At 31.9% G+C, this 19,313-nt stretch overlaps 1 protein-coding gene across 1 annotated transcript in view; it reads left to right on the top strand.

The window, feature by feature from the left end:
* The first annotated feature begins 11,423 nt into the window (after positions 1 to 11,423).
* LOC134705939 (hemicentin-1-like) overlaps positions 11,424 to 19,313 on the top strand; it is a 62,301-nt gene continuing 54,411 nt past the window's right edge. The window contains exons 1-8 of the mRNA XM_063564655.1: positions 11,424 to 11,472; positions 11,708 to 11,992; positions 13,766 to 14,086; positions 15,380 to 15,691; positions 16,180 to 16,482; positions 16,766 to 17,071; positions 17,262 to 17,567; positions 18,995 to 19,300. Coding sequence (XP_063420725.1) covers positions 11,424 to 11,472; positions 11,708 to 11,992; positions 13,766 to 14,086; positions 15,380 to 15,691; positions 16,180 to 16,482; positions 16,766 to 17,071; positions 17,262 to 17,567; positions 18,995 to 19,300 — 2,188 coding nt within the window. The remainder of the gene's footprint in view (positions 11,473 to 11,707; positions 11,993 to 13,765; positions 14,087 to 15,379; positions 15,692 to 16,179; positions 16,483 to 16,765; positions 17,072 to 17,261; positions 17,568 to 18,994; positions 19,301 to 19,313) is intronic.

Here is a 19,313-nt window from a genome sequence, read left to right as displayed (position 1 = left end):
GATAATTAACGATAGGAAATGAAAATTCATCCCTTTTATAAATTTTAGTATTCAGCTTTCCGTTAGTGATATAGATATCAAGATCGAGGAAAGGGCAGTGGTCATTGTTAGTATTAGCTTTATTTAAATAAAGTAAGACTCTTTATATTCACTTTTAATACTGTCAACTTTTGTATGTACTAAAAAAAAAACAAGAGTGTCGGACAAATCATTATTAATAATTGCTGATGAAATTAACACAGCTTTGGTTCAATGCTTTAACATTGTTAGATGGATTTTTTTTATGATAACAAACATAATTCGATGCCATGTTTAATTTAACCGAAGCAGCAGAAAAATGTTTTACACATATTTATATTAACAAAACGTGAGGAAATAAAGAAAAGAATTGAGAAAGCGATTGGAAATAATATTGAAAAAAAAATGAGTAAAAATGAGCATAAGAGCCAACAAAATAGTTTTTTTTTTACAAAATAGTTTAAATCTTTTTAAAGAACTGAACACAGTTTAAAAGGCAATTGCTTAAGTGACCTCTCATTCCTGCTAGTGAGGTAGATGATGTAAATAATGGGTAGTTACCAAAAAAAAGACAGATAACAATAGTGACAAAAATAAAATCCGTTGACAATAAGATCAAATATATATTAATATATATTTATTTATGGATGTATACGTGTATGTTAGTTTTATTTGTAACAAAGTATCTGATTCATTGCTCTTTTTGACTATCAGGTCGTTTTATAAAACAAAAGGATAAAACACGAAATCGATATATCATCAGTGTCATACGTTGTAATATATCATTTAAGAGTATTATAGATAATATATTTAATGATTTATCAGATTTTTTTAAATAAAGAATACCAAAAGGTTTTTTGAATAGGGTCATATCATCTTAATAACGGGTTATAATTTTCTTAGATTTCTTAGATTTGTCTTTATTACTTTTTCTGTTTAGTCATATTGTGTACAAAAATACTTCTTTGACGAGGCTATGAACTTAAACATCCCGTCATTGGGTTATTGTGCTATCGTAAGTTTTTGTATTCTTGTCTTTTTTTTTGTCTGTATGCCATTTTTGTATTTCTTTGTTGGCATCTTTGTTTGTTTTAAAAGTTATTTACATAATAAAAAAAAGCTGATTACTGTTCCCCTAATTTTGACATTTTACCTATTTTGTCTTTATGTTTCTTCGGAGTTCGGTATTTTTACTTTTTATGCCCTCTTGTATAAATTTTTCAAAAAGTTTAAATGTTGCTTAGAATGTCTTGAACATGTTTCTGTTAAAGACACTTGACAAATGCGTTGAAACAAAATGTTGAACATAATATTTACTTTTAAGGTTGTTAACCAAATAGTCTCAGTTGAAAATATAACGAAGATGACATTGAAGTCGATACCGAATAAAAAGACTTTGAGTTATTATAGCAAAAAAGGCAATAAAAGGCCAATGAAAAGTCAGCTCGAACTATTCGATCATATAGCTAAACCTGGTTTACTATAGGCAGTGGCTATTCGTCCGGCCAAATAGTCAAAAATCTCTATTCATCTGGCAAGCCGGGCAAATAGCATGATTACGGTTTTTCGCTATTTGTCCGACCAAAAACATAATGATGAAGATATAGCTTTGTGTTTTGAATGTTTTAATTAAAACACGAGTCGTTTAAAAAAAACTTGTCTAACATCGTTTTATGAAAAATAACTCATTCTCATAAAAAAACAAACCAAAAAAAACTATACATTTGATTTAGATTTTTTTATTCTAATAATCTCAGTAAAGGAATTTTGAGTCTCTTTTGTAGTTCTGCCTATGAATTTCATGTAAGGTAAATAGTCGGGCCAATCATTATTGTCTATATCTAGATCTATGATTCCAAAAGATCCTGAATTTATTGTTTCTTTGAAGTTAGGTTAAAGGAAGCCCCCTATATGATTATGCACGATTCTTCATTTAAATTGTTTGGCGATTTTTAATTCATAGGAAATTAGGGAAAAGGACAGTCACGTGTAACTTTTCCTCAAAAGTAGGATTTTGTTTTCGATAAGATTGTTTTAGAAACAAAATGTGTATTAGATACAACAGAAAAAAATGGGGGTACCCCAACCCTAGTGTCCGTATTCACAGTCAAGGCATATCAGTATGTTCATATATCTCCGTTGTAGTAGAACTTGAAAATAATGCATCCGAGCAAGTTTGATATACTATTTTTCATTCAAGCAAGTTTGATATAGTATTTTTCATTTAAGCAAGTTTGATATAGTATATGTTTCTGAATGCGTTTTGCCTCCATAAGGTAAATGGGGATAAATCATCAATTTCACTTCGATTTCAGGCTTATTCCTCACAGTTAACATGTACACGCTATTGTTCTGGAATCACTCCTATATAAATTTGTTTAAAATCACATTCTCTCAGGTTTTCTCTATGACATCTTTAAATATAAGTAACGATCTCAAATTCTCAAAACGTCCATTGCATACGCGCGTGTGTTATCCGACACCTCATCCGGGACACTTTCCGCGTCACATGACACTTTTGTTGATATTGAAGATTTGTGCATCCGCAGACAGATGGCCGGAGGAATAGAGATTTTTAACTATTCGTCCGGCTAGACACTCCGTTTACTATACACCTGCGATTAAGGGGATTTAGGAATTACAGCATTCTAGAAATTATTCACTTGACATTTTCAAAACTATCCCACATCTTTGATCCAAAACAAATTGTCATAATACAAGGCAGTTACTAAGCTAGTTTTAAAACCAGATTCGAGCCACCATTATCATCGGATAAAGCAAATAATGTTCCGGATTTGGAAAATATAATCAAAAATTCGAATTTGATATCGACTTCAAAGTCATTTTCAATGTGATGTGTCTGTATGCCATTTTCTTTTCCTTTGCTGTCATGTTCGTTTGTTTTTATAGTGATTTAAATAATACAATAATGCGATAAAGATTTATCAGAGTTCTTGAATACTGACTCGAGTACTTAAAAGTATCATGACCGAGTATTTGAGTATCGAATTTCAGATCTTTTGTCATTCCTTATCAAAATCGAAAGATTGGGTTTCCTTGTTTAACAACTAATAATCTGACATTAACTGGTAACGTCTAAATGTATATTGTTATTTGTGTTTGTTTCACAATTATACTGTGTCTATTATGTTCTGTGCATCGTCAATTGTCTTGTTGTGTTATATTTGTTCGTTATATCTGTATACCTTTTGTAACAAGCGGAATATAAGATAGAACGCAATTTTAAAATTTTGCCATCATATAGATTTCATAAGCGATTTGTATTTGAATAATAACAATTATTGTTTCTTAAAATAGAAAAAAAAAAATTGTTATCCAAACGATAAAGTTTAGAACTAAGATATTGGATTTGAAATTGTTTCAGTTAATCGCATCCACACACAACAATTCCAAAGCAATTCAAAACCCATAGGCCAGTTATGTATTGAGCTAGTGCATGTAGTTTGAATATTTAAATAGTTTGGATGGATACGGAAATAACACATTGTCCTTATCAAAAAATCAGATATTATCTGGGTATGTACATACCTATCTTCATCATTATAACTGTCCTTTTAATCGTCCGTAACGTTAGTAGTTGAACTAATATGGTTTTCGGAAAATCAAGTTTGCTAGCTAACTTTAATATTTAAAACATGTGCTTGAAATGCTACACAAAGCTTGTTATATTGGATGAATTTTCGGTTGTCAAAATTTTATTGATAATCTATATTGCAGTAATTTTACATAAAACTGAAACTGTAAATACGGTTATATATATATAACTAAACTCATCAAAGATACCAGGACTAGATTTTCTATACACGCCAGACGCGCATTTCGTCTACAAAAGCCTCATCAGTGTCGCTCTAATCCTAAAAAGTAAAAAAAAAAAAAAAAGCCAAATAAAGTACGAAGATGTAAAGCATTGAGATCCAAAGGTTTGCCAAATACAGCTAAGGTAATCTATGCCTGAGGTGGAAAAGCCTTAGTATTTAAAAAAAAATCAAAATCAATAAAGGCTTGCTATACGGTATGGGGGTTTCTCGATGTTGAATACAGGGACTTAAGTTTTTAAAGTTCGACCTTTATAAGTGTCTAATGCACAGAGGCAACCATAGCGAATCTTCTTATATTTATATCAAAGTATTTTCCAAAGTTCAAAGCTAGTGAATTAATTTTAATAAAAAGAAATAAAACAGTAGTATATATATTGTGAATGTCGCCTTTACAAACCTCTCCTAATGTTTGTTTTCATGAACGTTTGCACATTTTTTTCTGGAAACGTGAAGATAAGTTTACAGAAAGATGTGAAAGTGTGCAACATCGCAGGGCCAAACCACGTGATGATAAGTCAGTCGGTTTTCTTAATTTTTAACAATGTCTTTGGGTCTAATTTTATTTATATCAGTGTTTTCTCTCCAAATATAACATCCTTAAAAAAGACAAAAAGGAAGCTGAACCATACAATGCAATCATATATCAAGACAAATATATTACTGTTTTATACAGGCATATATTACCTTAGCTGTATTTGGCATAACTTTTTGGAATGTTGAATCCTTAATGCTCTTCAACTTTGTACTTGTTTGGCATTATACATATTTTGATTTGAGCGTCACTGGTCTTTTGTAGACGAAATGCGCGTCTGGCGTACTAAATTATAATCCTGGTACCTTTGATTAGTAATTATACCACTCGGTCGATGCCACTGCTGGTGGATGTTTTGTTCCCGAAGGTAACACCAGCCCAGTAGTCAACACTTCGGTGTTGACATAAATATCAATAATGTGATCATTTTTATAAATTTCCTGTTTAAAAAACTTTGAATTTTTCAAAAAAATAAGGATTTTCTTATCCCAGGCAGAGATTACCTTACCCGTATTTGGCACAACTTTTTTAGAATGTTGAATCCTTAATGCTCTTCAACTTTGTACTTGTTTGGCTTTATAAATATTTTGATTTGAGCGTCACTGGTGAGTCTTGTGTAGACGAAACGCGCGTCTGGCGTACTAAATTATAATCCTGGTACCTTTGATTACTAATTACACTACTCGGTCGATGCCACTGCTGGTGGATGTTTCGTTTCCGAAGGTAACACCAGCCCAGTAGTCAACACTTCGGTGTTGACATGAATATCAATAATGTGATCATTTTTATAAATTTCCTGTTTAAAAAACTTTGAATTTTAAAAAAAAAACTAAGGATTTTCTTATCCCAGGCAGAGATTACCTTAGCCGTATTTGGCACAACTTTTTGGAATTTTGAATCCTTAATGCTTTTCACCTTTATACTTGTTTGGCTTTATAAATATTTTGATTTGAGCGTCACTGATGAGTCTTGTGTAGACGAAACGCGCGTCTGGCGTACTTAATTATAATCCTGGTACGTTTGCTAACTAATTATGTTCTTTTTTATGACCTAGATATTCACAATAAATTTGCATGTATACAATTTCATGTAATAACCAAGAAATTTCAAGAATATAATAACATACATAACAGACTAAATGATTTAAATGTTTATTAGATAACTATTCATTTGTTTAGCAATATGAAATAATATATCAAAGTTTTATCAATCATCAAAAAAGGTTGCTTGATAGTTTGGGATTACTATCGGATGAATTTGTTAAAGCACAATGAAGTTGTCGGCCTCAGCATTTTTACTACCTTTTGTCTTTTTGTTCTTAATTGGTTTTATGTTTGGATCGTTTGTATTGTTTGAACGATTTCACAGTTCAATGGAGGTTATGCAAGGTAAACAATCAAGACATGCGTGTAATTTTGTAAAGTCCGATGATATTTATTCACTGGGTTTATTATGCATATTAACTGCATTTGTGCTTGTATATATATTTATTTTTCGATTTTTTTTACCTCCGGTGAAATTCTTTTATATGAATTCACTGCGAAAAAGACAGTTCATCGTGTCAATCAATCAAAGGATTATGTTGATTGTATAATGTTTAAGTGTTGATTTCGGTTGTTCACAATCATAAATCTGTTGATACATATTTTGTTAAAGAGCACATCCCTGTTAATGAAATTCGTATAGTTTAAATAAATAAATAAATATGTTACGACAGACGATGAAGCAGAAGATCTATAACGGCTGGTAAAGACGACAATGTCAATTGTTAAGTTAGAATTTATCATTTATTATAATATGAAGTCGGCATTCTTTTTCCAAATCGAGATATTCTAATTCACTAATAGTTGTTAGCAATGCCCCTTAGTGGGACAACACTGACACTATTGTTCCACCATGTATTTTAATTTACCAATACAAACAGGGGATTTATTTTGTAAGAATTTGGGTACAAAATTTTGAATTCACTCAATTAGAATAAAAAAGTAAATCCTTTGTTGTTTTAGCTCTTGAACAAATATGATACGTGTAAATAAATTAAAATGCTATAGATCTTTTTCGAAAAGCATAAAGACAATATTTGTGTCCTTTTTCTATTATGTCTATTGTTCTGCAAAACTGATAATGTTTATTTTGAATAGTAAAACGACAGTTCTATAAAGTAGAAATAGAGAATGGTTGTCATGTGTTCGGCGTGGCATTTCGGCAACATTTTTTTTCAGGAGTATACGACAGCTATTTATATCTTTTCCACAGATGTTATCTATTCGTTTGATGTGTTTGGACTTTTGATTTTGACGTTTGATTTTTTATGGAATTTTCCTCGGGGTTTAGTATTTTTGTAATATTACTTTGTCCTTGTAATTAAACTGTGGCTGAATGTTTTGGCTTGTATTTATATGAACAATATGACGGGTGTCGAATGTAGAGCAGAATCTGTTTATCATTTGTATTTTGTAAACTGCTGTCTGTCATTTTGTGTTTTTAGATTTTGGTAATGGCGTTGTCAGTTTATTTTCCAATCATAAGTTTCACTATCCCTTTGGTATTATTTGCCACTCTTTTAAAAGAAACTATTAAGTGAAATGTAACAAAAAAAAAAAGAATAACTTGAAATGAAATAGTTTATAAGTTATTTTTTATGTTTTTTGACTAGCAATTTGTGAGTAGAAACTGAGATGTTTTGTTGCAGCAAGAGTTACAAATTTCTTTATGTATACTTATGTAGAAACAAGGTCCTTAATCTTCTTGAAGGGGCACGTTAATCCGTGCATTTCAATTCAATACCAAGTCATGGCAGGTGTTATTAAAAGTCCGTTTCTGTGTATATTGGTTGTGTTTTGTTTCTCTTTATCTTTCTGTTGTTCAGTTCTGTTCTTCTTATTGTTGATGTGTTTCCCTCGGCTTTGAGTTTGTAACCCGGAGGCGTTTTCTATCAATCGATTTATGACTATATGTTATTTTATGGCATCATGTGATCTGAGGTATAAATCATAATGTATTCAATTGAATTTAAGTATATGTACACATTGTGTTTCTTAATGTTATACATGACAATCGTCAGCCGTAATAAAATATACAAAACAACCTCAAAGAAAACGTATAGGACACAATACACTATGCATTATGTTTTTGTTAACGTTGTTGGCATATATATTTATTTGTGTCCGTATTTACCTTTCTGTCAATAGAAATCACTACAAATTATCTCTTACTTAAGAGTTCAGTTGTAAGACTGTTTTGACTTTTTATCCGTTTTTACTACTGTTGCCTTTATTTACATATAAATTGCTCTTTATTTAATGTTTATACTCTTTTCTCTTTCGGAATTCGTTAGAGGACATTACTAAAAACGAGGTGGTTTGTCACCACTTTGCCAGAAATGATGAGACTTCAGAGGACCCGTCACCGTTTTGTTCTACTTGTACTGATGCTTTTATCACTAACAGGAACATCATTTGGTCAAGGTTAGTGCCAACCACACAAAATAAAAAATCAAGACAGTGTATTAACGACATTGAAATATTGTATTTTGATCAAAAGTAATCACAACAATAAAGTAAACGTAAACACAGGGAATCGCATGACTTTCAAAAAGTTAATATATACATTCAAAGACAAGTTAAGGAAGTACAAATCATTGTCTACATTTATACGTTATATCACAAATATTTTAGCTTTGTAAAGTTTCAGGGGAAACACAATGAGATAACTAGTTAGTTGAGGTACCAGTACACCGTGTAGTTAATCAATTCATGATAGTGACTGTTTAATGTTTGTAATACTGGTTGCATGTGTTCTTCCTCGCAACTCTGTATTAGCGTTTTTGGGGTAAGAGCACAATTTTATTACCGAAGACCGTATACTAATGTAATCAGACAGAAGTGTAACATATGAACTCCTATTCGAAATAGGATGGTATCAATAAGTAAAATAACAAAAAATAACGGACTCGGCGGAAAATTTAAAACGGATGGTTCGAAATCAAATGAGAAAATCAAAAGCTAAAACACATCAACTGTCATATTCCTGAAATGCAAGAGAAATTTTCTACATGGTTTTAAAGCTATCTTTACCTCTCACTGGTATAACGGTTGCATTAAATTTCATTAAATTGACAACGATGCGTGAACAAAACTTACTTTTGTTAGATAGGAAGTTGTCGATTGAATTCGTGAAATCTTAACGCATGTCAAATACTGTTGTTTTAAAATAAAAGCTAGTAAATTCTAACGTATTTGTCTCACCCAATGCCATTTATACCCCATAACATTATAATCAAAACAACGTAAGGTAAATTGATATAGTTCTCATTTCTCCCAAAATCAGTGTTAATTTTTACTTTTTACATGATTAATGTTCAGCTTCATCGTATAGTAAATAATATAATACTACATGCCAACAAGAATTGAACGAATACATATGATCTCAAATGCGTATTGTTTTTTTTATTGATTCACCTTTATTTTCATTACAAAATAATGAAATAAAATAATGTACTTTGAAATTCCTATTTATGCTTTTAATTTATCTAGCAACGAATGCTGAACAGGGTAAATATATATTTTTACTTACTTACATTGTGTCTGCATTAACATTAAAGACACTGATAGACGTGGCGAAGCATGGGTTATGGGGGGGGGGTCGAATGTTCAGAGGACAGCTGGACATGAAGGGTTTCAATGAATATCCGATTTAAGGGATTGAGTAATGTAAACCCATGCTCTAAATTTAACAGAGCAGTAAACTTAAGGCAACTGGGTTAAAAAGTCAAGACAAGACACGTGACAAAATTTATCAATACTTGCGATAGACTGAGGACAGATAGTGGTTGTCAGGACAAAACAAGGGCAGGGTCTGATTACTGTAACAGATTAGTGACAAGGATGAAAATATCCTTGAAAATCACTTGCTCAGGTGTATGAATATTTTCAATAGGAAAGGTGCCGGGAAAAGACACTAATAATAGAACAGGACCAGAAGGAAGAATAGCATAAATAAAATAAGAACAGAAAGAAGAATTACTGGGATATACCTTGGACATGGGCCGGGAAATCGAAATGATTGCCTATGTGGTTACCTTAGTGTCATCTGATCTTATCGTGTCTCTTTAATTCTTTAAAAACGTTTACTAATGTGTATCTAACTTATGTTGTAAGTTGTTGTGGTAACTAGTTACTGTTCTCGTTTATACACTTGATTTTGTAAAAAACAAATACCTTTTTTCTTTGACTTTTGATTGCATATACATATTTTAGTTCACAAGCTAGTGATCATGTGTTATGATTATTTCATGCTTAGATATTTATATCAAATAATATAAAAACGAGGTGTGAAATGATAGCCGATGAGACAACTCTCCACAAGAGACCAACATGACACCGAAATTAACAAATATAAGTTACCGTACCGCCTTCAACAATGAGCAAAGCCCATACCGCATAGTCAGCTATAAAATACCCCGAGATGAAACTGTTAATAGTTATCAAAGGTACCAGGATTATAATTTAGTACTCCAGACGCGCGTTTCGTCTACATAAGACTCATCAGTAACGCTCATATCAAAATAACAATCCAAACGAGACAACTAACGCCCTAATTTTTTTTTTAAATCAACGAAAAAAAAATATGTAACACATAAAACAACGACAACTACTGAATTACAGGCTCCTCAATTTGGACAGGCACATAATACATAATGTGGCGGGTCCCCTCCCTTAACCTGCAACAGTGACATAAAAGTACAACATAAGAACAAATTATAAAAATCAATTTAAAAGGGTTAACTCATCAGATGGAAACAATATAAATGAACATGGCCGGGTATTTGTTCATCCTAACAACAAAATAAACTCATCATAAATACCAGGACTGAATTTTGTATATACGCAAGACGCGCGTTTCGTCTACAAAAGACTCATCAGTGACGCTCGAATCTAAAAGATGTAGAATGGTCACATAAAATATGAAGTTGAAGAGCATTGAGGACAGAAATTCCTTAAAGTTTTGCCAAAAAGACCCTAGGATCAGATCTGAGAGTACTCGCAGTTCACTGACAGCTAGTTTAAAGCTGCTAACAACTAATGAAAAAATCATGCATCTAAGATTAAATTACCAATCCGTATACAGCAAACATCTAATGAATTTAGGGTTAAGTAAATAAAACTATTCATATGTGTGCCTGTTCATTTGTTGTGGTTTCTTTTCCTAGAATCAACGCATTCTTAATCTGTCACGCAAATAGACTCACCAAAATGTATTTAAATGGTTTTTTTTATAATTTATTATTTTTCTTCATGAATCTACAAGTATCAACATATATAAATATTGTGGCACAACAAGCAGGCAAATGAAATAGAAATAAGCATTATAAGCATTCTATTTAAATATTAACATTTTGTACTTGACTAGATTGAAAATGATTTTGCTAATGAAATGATATCTGTTTGTAAATAAATGAATTTCAAATCTTCTGACAATTGACTTATAAAATAGTTATCTGTCTTCATCTGGAATTGAAATCCTCCTGTCTTTTATGATAGAAAATAGTAAACAAATCGATCACATGTTTCGGCGTCCAGTTGGTTGAAATTAGGAATTTCGTTTGTATTTACATAAATAAAAATGAATAGAAAACAAAAAAGAATAAAAAAGAAATGTAAATATTAAATAAAAGATAGGAAAGACAACAATAAATTAACATTTATTTATAGTATTGACTGAAATATAGCTCGTTTCTATGTATGTTGTATTCGCGTTAAACTTTGTGATTGTTGCACTTCAGAGTTTCTATTGTTCAGTTGTTTTTTCTCTTACAGTTTGTGTGTTTACCTCGGTTGTTGTGTATAACCCGGATTAAAAGAATCTATTTTGAAAAATTAAACCCGAGTGAAATTCAAAACGGCGATTCCCTAATCAAATGTCAAAATCAAAAGATTAAACACATTAAACTTTTTCATTGAACATTTATATTATATAATGACTTCCTTTTCCCATAATGGTCTTTTATTCATTGATGTTTTATACCCGCTCTCATGTCAGATGGAGTGGAATGTCCTTCTAATGTTAACAAGTATAACACTGGTATGAAGTATACAATTCGAAATTTTTTTTAAAATCAAATGATTATCCCGAGTTTAAATTCCAGACAATGGCTTTAAGGCGCATAACCTTTGTATAGTCAGATAAATTGTCAGGAACCTTTATTAGTTCAAAATAGAAAGATAAATATACCCGGATTTTTTTCCGAAAACAGGTAACTCAGTTTATTTCTACTTTGTTTAGTCTGGAAAATATTGATGTAATATATTTGTTTAAGCTCCTGGTACTCCAATAATCACAGGGCGGAATTCGACATTTCAAGGAAGTGCAGGAAGTCTGACGTGTACATCAATTGGTGGTAACCCGGTGCCAACAGTTACATGGTACCGGAACGACTCTCTGGTAGATGCTACAACAGACACACCAACAGTAACAAACATTACAAGTAACACATATAGCTATACAGCTGACATTGGATACCACCTGGCTGTGTTTGAATGTCGGGTTGATAATACAATTTTACAGAGCTATTTGAGTGCAACAATCTTCCTACAAGTATACAGTATGTGACATATTTCTTAGTTAATGCAAATTTCAAAAGAACACATTTGATTCCTAAAACAAATTCCTGTAATAAAGACAGTTCTGAATGATTACAGTGTATTTATAACGAACTATCAATCTCATTAGGACAAAGTATCAATGTGAATATTTAACTCGATTCGACAATTTTCTCTTATCGGTATGAACTACAGCTTTACATTTAAATATAACTCATGGTTATACATACACTGTGTTACTATATAGAATATTTCTTTCTAAGATACATTGTTCTACAGGTTGATCAGGATAAAGGTTCCCACAGTAACCTTAATTCAGACTGAGATTATTATTATAAAAGAAATCTCATAGGTATCAGCTTTTAAATGCGAACATTACTACAAATATTCAAGTATAACAAAAGTGATGTAATTTGAAATGATATTTGGGATATAAGTCCACGATCTTTCTTACTAGGGTGCCTGATCGTTATGAGTCAAGTACATGTACTCAATAGATAAATTATTTAAACGCCTAAAAAGTGTAAAACACATCACTAATTATAATAAAAAAGACATCTTAAACGTAATTATCTATAAAAATTTCGAATAAAAGAGGTTCTACAACAATTTATACTGATTGAACCATGACAATTTTGAAGTTATACAATTCAAACCGAACACCAAAAACGGTGGTAAATTCTAATATTTCAAAATTGACGTATAGGTATTTACAACAGAGACTGTATGGATATCCCTTAATAAAAAAAAAGTTCTGTGCGATATGAACTTGTGAATTTCAAAAATTTCAAATGTGACTACATTAAAAAGATAGGTTACAAAAAGACTGTATGGACATACTTTCTCAATGAGCAGCACTGATCAATCTCTTTTCTTTTGTAACCTACGACATTGTCAGTTTATTTTCGCCCGTCATTTACTCTTAAGAAGATGCCTAGAATTTGTGTTATTCAAATTAGCATGGCAAAACATGATGTATTCTGTAACAATGAAGTGACTGTTAACAATTTAGGTATTCAGATTTGGTTGCAATTCAAACATGGTTTGTTTTCGTTTATCGATAATGAGTATCATGATTTAGAGGGACAAATTAGCTTACACTATTTACCGGATTTGTTATCTTATAAGCAACACGACGGGTGCCAAGTATGGAGAAGGATCTGCCTACCCTTCTAGAACACCTGCGATCACCCCTAGTTTTTGGTGGGATTCGTGTTGTTTATTCTTTAGTTTCTATGTTGTGCCTGTACACTTTTGTTTGTCTGTTCGTCCATTCTAATTTTTAACCATGGCGATGTCAGTTTTGTTTTCGATTTATGAGTTTGACTGTCCCTCTGGTATCTGTCGTCCCTCTTTTACACGACTAAGTTTTAAAAAAAAACGTTTTCCTACGGAATAAGGCAACATAAGTTAACCGCTGTTATAAAGGCATAAATCGATTTAGAGCAAAAACTAACCGGGTAACAATAAGTACAGGTGACTCCGAAAAGATCTCAAAGGTTAAAAATGTTTTTCTATTTTTTTTTTTTATAACTATATCCCGGCCAGAGAACAACATTTTTTTCCTCGATTGAAATATTGCATTTTTGCTTCTTTCCTTAAATATATAGAATATAACTTAGATCAATTTTGTTGAAAATTAAAAGTTCAATGGATTGGTGTATGCTGATTTCATCAATCCTTTGCGAATATGTGTTTTCATAATTCATAATTAAAAAAAGTCTTGTTTTAAATTACTTTCCAGTTATTTCAAATGACAACTTAATATTTTACAGAAGAACCAGATCAACCAACGTTGAATGGACCATCAACTGTAATATCTGGCACTACTTACGAATGGACTTGTATCAGCAGGGGAGGGAGCCCCGAACCCATAATTACTATGACGTTAGGTGACATACAGTTAAGCACTGGTATCGAACAAACATCAGTACAGCTGTCAGATAACACTTTTACTGTTACTGTCGTACTATCCTGGGCACTAAACTTTAGTAGCACCAATAACAATGAGACGCTTAGTTGTAATGTAAAGCACGAGCAACCGCAACCGAGAGGTGATGTCGTCCAGAATGCCAGTCTCCAGTTAATAGTTTTACGTATGCTTCATTATATTTCAGATCTAATAACAATTACTTAGTATCAATATCATTTTAAGTGTTTATGTAAATTCATAATTCTAATTTTTATATTTCTTTTCCTTTCCTTTTTTCTATCAAACTTTATTTGTCGAAACGTCCGTGATGTTGTTTATATTTTGTAACTAATAATAGTTATCATCAAAATGCACGAATATAGTACGATACTTTTCGTTGCATGTATTCTGATTGTAACCGGATGCCATATATTTTGATAAAAAAATAAGTTACTGCTCAACATATGTTATTGTAATGTTTTTCTACTAATTGAAACCAATTACTTTTTTTTGCATATAACAGGGTATACAAAAATAGGATATATGTAACAATAACCGTCTTTGTTTGTAGTGGAAAAACTGTTTGTTCAATCACATGACTGTATCATTTTTCTCATTACCTCCTGTTATAACTTATTTCAGACCAGCACATATCTTATTCTTTTCTACGTTTTATTAAGATTAATACAAATACATAAGATGACGCTTCGAAAAAACTATAACCAAGGTAAACTGTCGAAAATTAGATTGGAAACCTTAAGCTTCACACTAATATAGGACAATATCGTTGATTGATAATTCTAAGATTTTGTTTTCTACGTAATTAATATAACCGATAACAAACACGTTCTGGGTTGAATCCGATGCCGATACTAATAGTATATGTTACCTAATCCGTCATCCTCCCTCTGTCAGGCGAATCTTAAAACGGAGCATTTGAAATTTGTTATACAAGGCATTGAAATTACTAAATTGAACAATGAGTATGTCTGCAATTAGGTTTTGGTTGTAGTTTGAAAACCAGGATGGACAGATTTCGAAATCAGAGAGAAAACGTATAATTAGCACGACTTATTCAAATAGCAAGTCGAATACTAAAATACGAAGGCTGCAATTAAGGCATACATACTTTAATTAAGTCACATACCTGCGGGTGTGTTCTTTTGGGACACTCAAAGTAGAAAACAACAGTTTTTTTGTGCTGAAATATTCACGTTTGTGTCATTTTGGTCTTTTGTAGATAGTTGTCTCATTGGCAATCAAACCACATATTCTATTTTGTACATATGTGCTTAAATTTGTTTAATTGATTAAAAAATGTACCCAAAACTTAATTGCGTTTGCTCAATAACATTTTATTAATAATTCATACAACAGATTGATTGTCAATGTTTAACGAACATTTGAACTATTTCATTTTCTTTTCTTTTCTTCTCTTTATCTTATTTTAATATTCATTGTTATATATTCATTAAAGCACGCATACCAGTAGTGACTAATCCTCAGTCTGCCTATTCAGAAACTAGAGGACAGTCTGTTACTTTACAATGTACAGTTTTTTCACCCGACACCGCACTTCAGTCTGTGTCTTGGATCTTTAATAATGGTGCTTCTACAAATAGCATTACACAGTCGAGCAATGCAACAAAATATACAGGAACAACAACTACTACGCCGTCTCTTACCATAACAAATCTGTCATCAACTGATGTAGGAACCTATACATGTACAGCTACGAATACTGGAGGAACCGGAATCAGTAATACAATCTCACTCAGCGTCACAGGAAGTAAGTGATGTAGATTAGGTAATGGACAATTGTTACACATTCTTTGTTTTAGTAATTGTTTAAAACAACGAAATTACTTATTTGACCTGCACAAAGTCGTGATTTTTCCACACTCTCAATGACGTTACGAAACAACGATTACTTTGAGAGGTTGTGAATAGTAAAATCACAAAAATAATGAACGCCGAGAAAAAAAAAAACAGAAAGTCCCTAACGATATGGTGGATTCAAATGTCAAATTTCCTATGCAGTTACTGCATGGATATCTGTCTAATAAATACACTGGGTGAATTTAAATTCTTAATATATATACTTTCTTTTTAGTTTAACAAAATTATAGTCACTACGAGTTCTTTTAAATCGGTATTTGTGCCTTTTGTCAACTATTTACGTTTGATACATAAGCTCTTTCTAACTATGCTTAATAATATTTTTCTCATTATATCTGTGGAAGTATTTAAAAAAAAACAATGAATGATAATTTTCAGACTTTCTTACTGTGACTATTCCACAATCATCCTACAGCGTTTTGATTGGTCAACATGTTACCATATCGTGTAATGTTACCGGAACTCCTACTCAGACTAACGTGTCCTGGATAAAGGTGGTCAATGGTGTTCCAACTGACGTAGTTATTAATGGTAGCAGTAGATATTCTGGAGGTACCATTGCAGCTCCATCATTGACAATAACAAACACACAATTTTCAGACGAAGGAACATACGTGTGCTATGCTACTAACATTGTTGGTACATCTAACAGTCAGAACACATTCTTAGACGTTACTGGAGGTAGGTAAACTAAAAGTTAAAAGAAATGTTAATGATACATTTCAAAAAGTCATTCTTTTATTTTTGAAAAAATTTGCTTTTGTAAATATATCTTTTAACTTTATACCAAGTTAAACAAGATCACTGTAGTACAACTTTCTTTTTTTTTCTTTTTTGCAATATGAATAAAAAAAAACATCATGAAACGAATCTTACTATGTTATAAATACCAATTATTGATGGAATGACATTTTTAATGTAATTTCCATGTAGTTCTTATATAAAAATTCTCTTTCTTTGCCAGGCGTCCCCAATGTGACAATTGGAGGATCTAACTTCCAAGTTGAGGTGGGCAATTCTATAACAATAGGGTGTACTGTTGCCGCCAATCCAGTTATGACGAGTTTGTCCTGGACCCATAATGTGAACGGTCTGATAACTAATATAGGACCATCATCGAATCCTAGTAAATATGGCGGATCTACTACCGTAACACCATCTCTAACTATATTTAACGCTGACTTTAGTGACGAAGGCACTTACAAGTGTTTCGCCACCAATTCCGTAGGAACTGGTGAAAGTCAAGAGATATCTCTTGATGTCCAAGGAGGTAAGAATATTATTCCTTCTCATGTTTTCCTTGCAGGAACTGATACCTCCAACCATATCTGCAGATAAACTTGTTATATGTTTTTTCTGGCCATGATGGCAATTCAAGGTTATTAAAATGGTTGATTGTTATGTTCAATCGTCCATTTTGGTATAGATGATGACAATTTATTGTATAATTTCTTTTGTAGCAATCCCAACAGTACAGGTTAGCTTTCCAAGCTACAATGTAAATTATTTTAGCTCGATCACTCTTATATGTTCCGTTGTTTCGCAACCTGCTGCACTACAAGTTTACTGGCGGAAGACGTTGGCTGGAACAACAACAAATATCGATGTCATTAATAGTGGCGGGAAATATTCTGGTTCTACGATTTCTACTCCATCACTAACTGTTATTAATGCAGCATCAAGCGATGAAGCAAACTACACCTGCTTTGCAACAAACAGTGTTGGAACTGGACAGAGTATATCAATCACATTATACGTTATCGGCAGTAAGTATTGATGATTGCTTTTACGTCATATTGTCCATAGAATTTAGATTTATTTTGATAAGTAAATGTTTTAATAATAAAGTAACTAGGGGGTATATCCACAATGTTTAGAAAAATAGAAAATGTAATTTTGTTAGATTATCATTTATTTTGTTTCATGATTTCTAATATAGAATTCTATTTCGAGTTGTTTACTGGGTCACTTACTATACATCTTTAAAGATACATGATACTTGTCTCCTTGAATAACAATATATTTAATTTTGTCGATATAACTGAACTATACACAATTATCACACAATCGTATAGCATAATCTCTGCAAAACCTGATTAATCTTTGATAATGCCTGTACTAAGTCAGGAATATGGCATTTTCCTTGGTCTTGTTCCGATGATTAAACGCGTTTGAATTTTGTCATTTTGTACGGACATCGTCATTTTGGATTTGTATTTTTATATTTGTATGTTTTTATTCAGATAATACAAAAAACAAAGACTGTTATGTCATTTTAAAATAATATTATTAATAGTCATATCATAATTTAAAACAAAAATGTAACGACACAAATACCGAACTATAAAATCAATTCAATTGGAAGATATCCATTAAACTTTTAAAAGCAATCCTCGAATATATCAACCAACATACTAACTAGAAAACAGTTCAAGTTTGTCAACTCCTGGTACAGGCTTTTTACGAACTATTCTGGGATAAATTTTTGATATCCTTTTACTTAGTACACACGAAAGTACACGGATGCCCCACGTACAGTGGAACGTGAAATTGGGGTGAAAATACTCTAATTTGGCATTAACATTGGAAAGATCATATTATAAGGAACATGTGTACTAAGTTTTAAGTTGATTGGATTACATTGACCAAAAACTTTAACCTGAAGTAGAACAGATGGACCCACAGACCAGAAAATGTAATGCTCTTCTGCTATCCAAGTTTGGGCATAACAACAAAACAACAAACATTCAAAATTCCAAGAAACGTTTTTACATACATTTAGTTGATATATTTTCCTTGTATCTTGTATTTTGACACTAATGTGTTCTGAAAACATGTGACATAGAGATACAAAAAGAAGATGTTGTGTTAGTGCAAATAAGACTACTTTACTATCCCACTCACAATCTGTAAAAGTAAAGCATTATAAGTCAAAGTACGGTCTTCCACAAGGAGCATTGGCTCACACCGAACAGCAAGCTATAAAGCCGCCTTCCCTAAATAAAATGACAAGTGTAAACCTTTTCACACTCGAAGTTTGAATTGAACATATGTTTACATCAAGCCGCCTTAAGTATTCCACATATAAGGAAAGAAACACCGCGTTGATAACATAAACTTTGTTTATTTTGTAAATTCTTTGTTAATCTCATTGCAACAAGTCAATTTACATATAATTTTTTATAAATTTTAGATATACCAAGTGTAAACATACAACAATTGATATATATTGTTAACTATGGCAGTACTGCTGTTCTTGTATGTGCCGTCATAGCAAATCCAACTCATATTAACGTCTACTGGCGAAAGATAAAGAATGGCGTAACGACAGATATAAATGTAGCTAACAGTAACAACAAGTATAGTGGTTCCACAGTCAATAACCCGTCTCTACAAATAAATAACGTTGATCTAAACGATGAAGCATACTATGTTTGCTTTGCTTCCAATAGTGTTGGTTCCGGACAAAGTTCGCAAACGTTTCTAGATGTCATCGGAGGTAAATTAGCAAT

The sequence above is a fragment of the Mytilus trossulus genome, chromosome 1 (genome assembly GCF_036588685.1).
Source record: "Mytilus trossulus isolate FHL-02 chromosome 1, PNRI_Mtr1.1.1.hap1, whole genome shotgun sequence".
NCBI classification, from domain to species: Eukaryota; Metazoa; Mollusca; class Bivalvia; order Mytilida; family Mytilidae; genus Mytilus; species Mytilus trossulus.
The sequence above is the reverse complement of the archived record's forward strand: the minus strand, read 5'-3'. Positions and strand labels throughout refer to the sequence as shown.